The 10,000-nt window shown below is 42.0% G+C and overlaps 1 protein-coding gene across 1 annotated transcript in view; it reads left to right on the plus strand.

Moving 5' to 3' along the window:
• The window catches only part of LOC110517917 (multiple PDZ domain protein), a 114,871-nt gene that overhangs the window by 69,688 nt on the left and 35,183 nt on the right, over positions 1-10,000 (plus strand). The window contains exons 23-29 of the mRNA XM_090188576.1: positions 678-788; positions 1,105-1,173; positions 1,494-1,565; positions 1,766-1,850; positions 2,569-2,813; positions 3,657-3,748; positions 4,047-4,380. Coding sequence (XP_090044702.1) covers positions 678-788; positions 1,105-1,173; positions 1,494-1,565; positions 1,766-1,850; positions 2,569-2,813; positions 3,657-3,748; positions 4,047-4,380 — 1,008 coding nt within the window. The remainder of the gene's footprint in view (positions 1-677; positions 789-1,104; positions 1,174-1,493; positions 1,566-1,765; positions 1,851-2,568; positions 2,814-3,656; positions 3,749-4,046; positions 4,381-10,000) is intronic.

The following is a 10,000-nucleotide window of genomic DNA, read 5'->3' on the forward strand; positions in this document are numbered from 1 at the left end:
CTGCTTCTTCTTCTACTTCTTCTTCTACTTCTTCTTCTATTTCTTCTTCTTCTTCTGATTCTTCTTCTGATTCTTCTTCTGATTCTTCTTCTGATTCTTCTTCTGATTCTTCTTCTGATTCTTCTTCTACTTCTTCTTCTATTTCTTCTTCTGCTTCTTCCTTTGCTTCTTCTTCTGCTTCTTCTTCTATTTCTTCTTCTGCTTCTGATTCTTCTTCTGATTCTTATTCTACTTCTTCTTCTACTTCTTCTTCTACTTCTTCTTCTACTTCTTCTTCTGATTCTTCTTCTGATTCTTCTTCTACTTCTTCTGATTCTTCATCTTCTTCTTCTGCTTTTTATTCTTCTGCTTCTACTTCTTCTGCTTCTTCTTCTGCTTCTGATTCTTCTTCTACATCTTCTTCTACTTCTTCTCCTGCTCCTTCTGCTTCTTCTTCTACATATTTTTCTGCTTCTTCTACTTCTTCTTCTTCTTCTACTTCTTCTTCTTCTTCTGATTCTTCTTATTTTTCTTCTTATTCTTCTTCTTCTTCTTCTTATTCTTCTTCTTCTTCTGCTTCTTCTACATCTTCTTCTGCTTGCTCTTTGAAGTCTAGGCCGATTAACTGTAATGCACTGCTGATGTAAAAAGGGCTTCGGGAATGCATTTGATTGGTTGATTTATTTCTGATTGATCAGGTAGGAGGCGTGGATCTGAGAGATGCCAGCCATGAGCAGGCAGTGGAGGCCATCCGTAGTGCTGGAGACCCTGTTGTCTTCCTGGTACAGACTGGACAACACAAATCACAGGTCGGTTTAGTTTAGAACTGCCACTCACATGTACGCATGCACACACATACAAGTCCTCTGATATCATGTGACGTCTCTCTCTCTCTCTCTGTCTGTCTCTCTCTCTCTCTCTGTCTCTCTGTCTCTCTCTCTGTCTCTGTCTCTCTCTCTCTCTCTCTCTCTCTCTCTGTCTCTCTCTCTCTCTCTCTCTCTCTCTCTCTCTCTCTGTCTCTCTGTCTCTCTCTCTCTCTCTCTCTCTCTCTCTCTCTCTCTGTCTCTCTCTCTCTCTCTCTCTCTCTCTCTCTCTCTTCTGTGTTTCATATCTTCTCCCCGGCAGTCCTCTCCTGTGCTCTCCAACCATGAGAGACAAGCCTCAGCATCACACAGGGACTCACCGAACAACAGGGTTTGTATTAGAATAAGATATATATATTCTGTGTAGAATGTGGATCTATGTACCATAGCATTTGATGTTAGAATATAGAACAGCTGTGCAACTCTATGTTTTGTTCACTAGAAACATAGAGTTGGCTAGAGGGCACATCAATGATGCTGTCAATTGCTAAAACAGGTGCATATTCTATCCAGCTCTTTGTACTTGTGTCACGTCTAGGCTGTGTTGTTGATTCCCATGTGTTTTCATCATAGAGACAGAACTATACCTTTATAAGTCTGTACTCTGTACTCTGTATGTGGTGTGTATTCCCTGTGTGGCCCTGTATATAGATGCCAGAGAGTCACAGTGGTCTGTTCCTTAGTCTCTCCCCCGCCAACCCCTTCACCCCTACTCCCTTTAAGGTTTGTACACCTGTGTGTGAGACTGTGTGTGCCCCCCCCTAACCATAACCCTTAAAAACAGACATACCCTGTTTTCATATACTGCACTTATACAGCCTCTCACTACCACTAATACAGACTTGTCTACATGTGTATATCTATATGGGGTGTGTTTGTTTTGAACACACCCTGTTTTCCTGTGTTTGTCCCCGCGTCTTCAGCCGACAGCCAATAGGACGGTCAGGAGAAGCCCCACAACTGTCTCTGCACCAATCACACGGAGAGACACAGAAGACGACGGCTGGAGTGGGTTACACATACGAGCGCGCACGCACACACACGCCGCACACACACACACACACACACACACACACACACACACACACACACACACACACACACACACACACACACACACATCACACACATCACTATAGGCCTGCCAGAATAAGCACTAGTGTCCTAGACACTGACAGGAGGGGATTGAACCAGAATAAGCACTAGTCTCCTAGACACTGAACCAGAATAACCACTAGTCTCCTAGACACTGACAGGAGGGGATTGAACCAGAATAACCACTAGTCTCCTAGACACTGACAGGAGGGGATTGAACCAGAATAACCACTAGTCTCCTAGACACTGACAGGAGGGGATTGAACCAGAATAAGCACTAGTCTCCTAGACACTGACAGGAGGGGATTGAACCAGAATAACCACTAGTCTCCTAGACACTGACAGGAGGGGATTGAACCAGAATAAGCACTAGTCTCCTAGACACTGACAGGAGGGGATTGAACCAGAATAAGCACTAGTCTCCTAGACACTGACAGGAGGGGATTGAACCAGAATAACCACTAGTCTCCTAGACACTGACAGGAGGGGATTGAACCAGAATAAGCACTAGTGTCCTAGACACTGAACCAGAATAAGCAATATGACGTTGATTCTCTCTCTCTTTCTCTATATCGCTACTGCTTCCTCTCTGTCGTCCCCCCCGCCCCCCCCCCGTCCCCCCCCCACACAGAGAAGATGATGTCCAGGTATGGAGGTCTGCCAGGTGAGCTCCATATGATAGAACTGGAGAAGAGTCCCCGTGGAGTCACTAGCACCGAGGCCCCGGGACAGGGTCTGGTTCCTGGTCTGGGTCTCAGCCTGACCGAGGACAGGGATGGTTCCAGAGCCCACCTCGGCGTCTACGTGGCCGGGGTCGACCCCCAGGGGGCGGCGGGGCGAGACGGACGGATACGCGTGGGAGATGAGCTACTGGAGGTGAGTCAGTGTGTGTGAGAGAGATTAGAGAAAGAGACACCACACTGCAGGTGGCAGTATGCCCCTCTTTCAGTTTGTTTTAATGACTCATAGAAGTTTCAATGCAGACAGCCGTGAATGGAGCTGCCCATGCTGTCACAGAATACAGGATGGCACAGATACAAAGAAGGACCCTCTATGACAACTCTATGATGGCCAGATACAAAGAAGGACCCTCTATGACACCTCTATGATGGCCAGATACAAAGAAGGATCCTCTATCCACCTCTATGATAGCCAGATACAAAGAAGGACCCTCTATCCACCTCTATGATAGCCAGATACAAAGAAGGACCCTCTATCCACCTCTATGATAGCCAGATACAAAGAAGGACCCTCTATCCACCTCTATGATAGCCAGATACAAAGGACCCTCTATCCACCTCTATGATTAAATCCCACCAACCCCCCCCCCCCCATATATTTAGGATGTTTATAATAGCAATAAGGCACCTCGGGGGTTTGTGGTATATGGCCAATCTACCACGGCTAAGGGCGGTGTCCAGGCACTCCACGATGTGTCGATCCTGTACGGTGATAGTCACCAGATCACTACAGCCATTCCTCAACACTGTTGTAGAGGACCACAGCCCCTAACATACAGTACCATCAGATATAGTAGTAATGTGTAGTATTATATATGATGTCCTGGTTGTAGATCAACGGTCAGATCCTGTATGGTCGTAGTCACCAGAACGCTACAGCCATTCCTCAACACTGTTGTAGAGGCCCACAGCCACTAACATACAGTACCGTCAGATATAGTAGTAATGTGTAGTATTATATATGATGTCCTGGTTGTAGATCAACGGTCAGATCCTGTATGGTCGTAGTCACCAGAACGCTACAGCCATCCTGAACGGTGCTCCTTCTAAAGTCCAGATTCTCCTCAGCAGGTACAGTATAGAACCTCGCACCACACAGTAAATGGGATTACACGACACGCTGTTGAGATGCCCCCCTTTTTTTGGACTTTTCGTGTAGAAGAGTTTGTATCAAATAAAATCAAACCATATCAAAGTCATTTGACTGGTTTTAAAGTCATGTGATTTTACTGTGCTTGAAACATTGTAACTATTTTGGATTTATTCGTTGTCACGGTGAACAATTAATCAACTGCGACCACCAATTACTTCATTATATTTCCAAGATGGCGACTGTGATGTCTAACAGAGATGTTATTGTTTTGATCAGGAATAAAGCCACTCTGGCGCAGATGACTCAAGGACCCATGGCTGGGGACTCCTCCTCTTCCTCCCTCCATCCCTCCATCTCTCTCTCCTCTTTTCTCCACCCCTCCATCCACGTCTCTACCTCCCATCCCCCCATTCCTCCCCACTCCTCTGTCGGCACTGCCAGGAACGCCTCCTCCTCCTCCAGCGGGCGATCTGATTGGCCAACGGGCTCCGCTCTGACCCCTGACCTCCTGTGCTGTCCCATAATACCCGGCGTTGACAGCACCATAGAGATCTGTAAAGGACACTTGGGCCTGGGACTCAGCATCGTGGGGGGGTGTGACACGCTACTGGTAAGAGAGACAGTGAGAGAGAGAGAGAGAGAGAGAGAGATGGGAGAAAGAGAGAGCGAGAAAGAGCGAGAGAGAGAGAGATCGTGATAGGGAGAGAGAGAGAGAGAGAGTGTGAGTGAGTGAAAGAGTGAGAGAGAGAACGAGAGAGCGAGAGAGAGAGAGAGAGAGAGAGAGAGAAAAAGAGAGAAATATAGTGTGTGTTCGTGTGTGTGTACCGTGGAGGTCTGTTAAGGACACACATAACTCGGCCTCATCATCGGGATGATATACTGTAGAACACCCTCTACTGGGGTAACATACCAACTGGTCTGATGATGTACTGTAGAACACCCTCTACTGGGATAACATACCAACTGGTCTGATGATGTACTGTAGAACACCCTCTACTGGGATAACATACCAACTGGTCTGATGATGTACTGTAGAACACCCTCTACTGGGGTAACATACCAACTGGTCTGATGATGTACTGTAGAACACCCTCTACTGGGGTAACATACCAATTTGTCTGATGATGTACTGTAGAACACCCTCTACTGGGGTAACATACCAACTGGTCTGATGATGTACTGTACTCTACTGGGGTAACATACCAACTGGTCTGATGATGTACTGTAGAACACCCTCTACTGGGGTAACATACCAACTGGTCTGATGATGTACTGTAGAACACCCTCTACTGGGATAACATACCAACTGGTCTGATGATGTACTGTAGAACACCCTCTACTGGGGTAAAATAAAATAGTAGCTTTTATAGTATATTTTCTCTCTCTTCTCCACCATAATAATCCATGAGGTTAATGATCTCTCTCTTCTCCACCATAATAATCCATGAGGTTAATGATCTCTCTCTTCTCCACCATAATAATCCATGAGGTTAATGATCTCTCTTCTCCACCATAATAATCCATGAGGTTAATGATCTCTCTTCTCCACCATAATAATCCATGAGGTTAATGATCTCTCTTCTCCACCAGGGGGCCATAATAATCCATGAGGTTAATGATCTCTCTCTTCTCCACCATAATAATCCATGAGGTTAATGTTCTCTCTCTTCACCATAATAATCCATGAGGTTAATGATCTCTCTCTTCTCCACCATAATAATCCATGAGGTTAATGATCTCTCTCTTCTCCACCATAATAATCCATGAGGTTAATGATCTCTCTTCTCCACCATAATAATCCATGAGGTTAATGATCTATCTTCTCCACCATAATAATCCATGAGGTTAATGATCTCTCTTCTCCACCATAATAATCTATGAGGTTAATGATCTCTCTCTTCTCCACCATAATAATCCATGAGGTGAATGATCTCTCTCTTCTCCACCATAATAATCCATGAGGTTAATGATCTCTCTCTTCACCATAATAATCCATGAGGTTAATGATCTCTCAGTTCTCCACCATAATAATCCATGAGGTCAATGATCTCTCTCTTCTCCACCATAATAATCCATGAGGTTAATGATCTCTCTTCTCCACCATAATAATCCATGAGGTTAATGATCTCTCTCTTCTCCACCATAATAATCCATGAGGTTAATGATCTCTCTCTTCTCCACCATAATAATCCATGAGGTTAATGATCTCTCTCTTCTCCACCATAATAATCCATGAGGTTAATGATCTCTCTTCTCCACCATAATAATCCATGAGGTTAATGATCTCTCTCTTCTCCACCATAATAATCCATGAGGTTAATGATCTCTCTCTTCTCCACCACATTAATCCATGAGGTTAATGATCTCTCTTCTCCACCATAATAATCCATGAGGTTAATGATCTCTCTTCTCCACCATAATAATCCATGAGGTTAATGATCTCTCTTCTCCACCATAATAATCCATGAGGTTAATGATCTCTCTCTTCTCCACCATAATAACCCATGAGGTTAATGATCTCTCTCTTCTCCACCATAATAATCCATGAGGTTAATGATCTCTCTTCTCCACCATAATAATCCATGAGGTTAATGATCTCTCTTCTCCACCATAATAATCCATGAGGTTAATGATCTCTCTCTTCTCTACCATTATAATCCATGAGGTCAATGATCTCTCTTCTCCACCATAATAATCCATGAGGTTAATGATCTCTCTTCTCCACCATAATAATCCATGAGGTTAATGATCTCTCTCTTCTCTACCATTATAATCCATGAGGTCAATGATCTCTCTTCTCCACCATAATAATCCATGAGGTTAATGATCTCTCTTCTCCACCATAATAATCCATGAGGTTAATGATCTCTCTTCTCCACCATAATAATCCATGAGGTTAATGATCTCTCTTCTCCACCATAATAATCTATGAGGTTAATGATCTCTCTCTTCTCCACCATAATAATCCATGAGGTTAATGATCTCTCTCATCTCCACCATTATAATCCATGAGGTTAATGATCTCTCTCTTCACCATAATAATCCATGAGGTTAATGATCTCTCTTCTCCACCATAATAATCCATGAGGTTAATGATCTCTCTTCTCCACCATAATAATCCATGAGGTTAATGATCTCTCTTCTCCACCATAATAATCCATGAGGTTAATGATCTCTCTTCTCCACCATAATAATCCATGAGGTTAATGATCTCTCTCTTCTCCACCATAATAATCCATGAGGTTAATGATCTCTCTCTTCTCCACCATAATAATCCATGAGGTTAATGATCTCTCTTCTCCACCATAATAATCCATGAGGTTAATGATCTCTCTTCTCCACCATAATAATCCATGAGGTTAATGATCTCTCTTCTCCACCATAATAATGCATGAGGTTAATGATCTCTCTTCTCCACCAGGGGGCCATAATAATCCATGAGGTTAATGATCTCTCTCTTATCCACCATAATAATCCATGAGGTTAATGATCTCTCTCTTCACCATAATAATCCATGAGGTTAATGATCTCTCTCTTCTCCACCATAATAATCCATGAGGTTAATGATCTCTCTCTTCTCCACCATAATAATCCATGAGGTCAATGATCTCTCTTCTCCACCATAATAATCCATGAGGTTAATGATCTCTCTTCTCCACCATAATAATCCATGAGGTTAATGATCTCTCTTCTCCACCATAATAATCCATGAGGTTAATGATCTCTCTCTTCTCCACCATAATAATCCATGAGGTTAATGATCTCTCTCTTCTCCACCATAATAATCCATGAGGTTAATGATCTCTCTTCTCCACCATAATAATCCATGAGGTTAATGATCTCTCTTCTCCACCATAATAATCCATGAGGTTAATGATCTCTCTTCTCCACCAGGGGGCCATAATAATCCATGAGGTTAATGATCTCTCTCTTCTCCACCATAATAATCCATGAGGTTAATGTTCTCTCTCTTCACCATAATAATCCATGAGGTTAATGATCTCTCTCTTCTCCACCATAATAATCCATGAGGTTAATGATCTCTCTCTTCTCCACCATAATAATCCATGAGGTTAATGATCTCTCTTCTCCACCATAATAATCCATGAGGTTAATGATCTATCTTCTCCACCATAATAATCCATGAGGTTAATGATCTCTCTTCTCCACCATAATAATCTATGAGGTTAATGATCTCTCTCTTCTCCACCATAATAATCCATGAGGTGAATGATCTCTCTCTTCTCCACCATAATAATCCATGAGGTTAATGATCTCTCTCTTCACCATAATAATCCATGAGGTTAATGATCTCTCAGTTCTCCACCATAATAATCCATGAGGTCAATGATCGCTCTCTTCTCCACCATAATAATCCATGAGGTTAATGATCTCTCTTCTCCACCATAATAATCCATGAGGTTAATGATCTCTCTCTTCTCCACCATAATAATCCATGAGGTTAATGATCTCTCTCTTCTCCACCATAATAATCCATGAGGTTAATGATCTCTCTCTTCTCCACCATAATAATCCATGAGGTTAATGATCTCTCTTCTCCACCATAATAATCCATGAGGTTAATGATCTCTCTCTTCTCCACCATAATAATCCATGAGGTTAATGATCTCTCTCTTCTCCACCACATTAATCCATGAGGTTAATGATCTCTCTTCTCCACCATAATAATCCATGAGGTTAATGATCTCTCTTCTCCACCATAATAATCCATGAGGTTAATGATCTCTCTTCTCCACCATAATAATCCATGAGGTTAATGATCTCTCTCTTCTCCACCATAATAACCCATGAGGTTAATGATCTCTCTCTTCTCCACCATAATAATCCATGAGGTTAATGATCTCTCTTCTCCACCATAATAATCCATGAGGTTAATGATCTCTCTTCTCCACCATAATAATCCATGAGGTTAATGATCTCTCTCTTCTCTACCATTATAATCCATGAGGTCAATGATCTCTCTTCTCCACCATAATAATCCATGAGGTTAATGATCTCTCTTCTCCACCATAATAATCCATGAGGTTAATGATCTCTCTCTTCTCTACCATTATAATCCATGAGGTCAATGATCTCTCTTCTCCACCATAATAATCCATGAGGTTAATGATCTCTCTTCTCCACCATAATAATCCATGAGGTTAATGATCTCTCTTCTCCACCATAATAATCCATGAGGTTAATGATCTCTCTTCTCCACCATAATAATCTATGAGGTTAATGATCTCTCTCTTCTCCACCATAATAATCCATGAGGTTAATGATCTCTCTCATCTCCACCATTATAATCCATGAGGTTAATGATCTCTCTCTTCACCATAATAATCCATGAGGTTAATGATCTCTCTTCTCCACCATAATAATCCATGAGGTTAATGATCTCTCTTCTCCACCATAATAATCCATGAGGTTAATGATCTCTCTTCTCCACCATAATAATCCATGAGGTTAATGATCTCTCTTCTCCACCATAATAATCCATGAGGTTAATGATCTCTCTCTTCTCCACCATAATAATCCATGAGGTTAATGATCTCTCTCTTCTCCACCATAATAATCCATGAGGTTAATGATCTCTCTTCTCCACCATAATAATCCATGAGGTTAATGATCTCTCTTCTCCACCATAATAATCCATGAGGTTAATGATCTCTCTTCTCCACCATAATAATGCATGAGGTTAATGATCTCTCTTCTCCACCAGGGGGCCATAATAATCCATGAGGTTAATGATCTCTCTCTTATCCACCATAATAATCCATGAGGTTAATGATCTCTCTCTTCACCATAATAATCCATGAGGTTAATGATCTCTCTCTTCTCCACCATAATAATCCATGAGGTTAATGATCTCTCTCTTCTCCACCATAATAATCCATGAGGTCAATGATCTCTCTTCTCCACCATAATAATCCATGAGGTTAATGATCTCTCTTCTCCACCATAATAATCCATGAGGTTAATGATCTCTCTTCTCCACCATAATAATCCATGAGGTTAATGATCTCTCTTCTCCACCATAATAATCTATGAGGTTAATGATCTCTCTCTTCTCCACCATAATAATCCATGAGGTTAATGATCTCTCTCTTCTCCACCATTATAATCCATGAGGTTAAAGATCTCTCTCTTCACCATAATAATCCATGAGGTTAATGATCTCTCTGTTCTCCACCATAATAATCCATGAGGTCAATGATCTCTCTCTT

This window comes from Oncorhynchus mykiss, chromosome 10 (genome assembly GCF_057628025.1).
Source record: "Oncorhynchus mykiss isolate SJ-2025 chromosome 10, ASM5762802v1, whole genome shotgun sequence".
Taxonomy (NCBI): domain Eukaryota; kingdom Metazoa; phylum Chordata; class Actinopteri; order Salmoniformes; family Salmonidae; genus Oncorhynchus; species Oncorhynchus mykiss.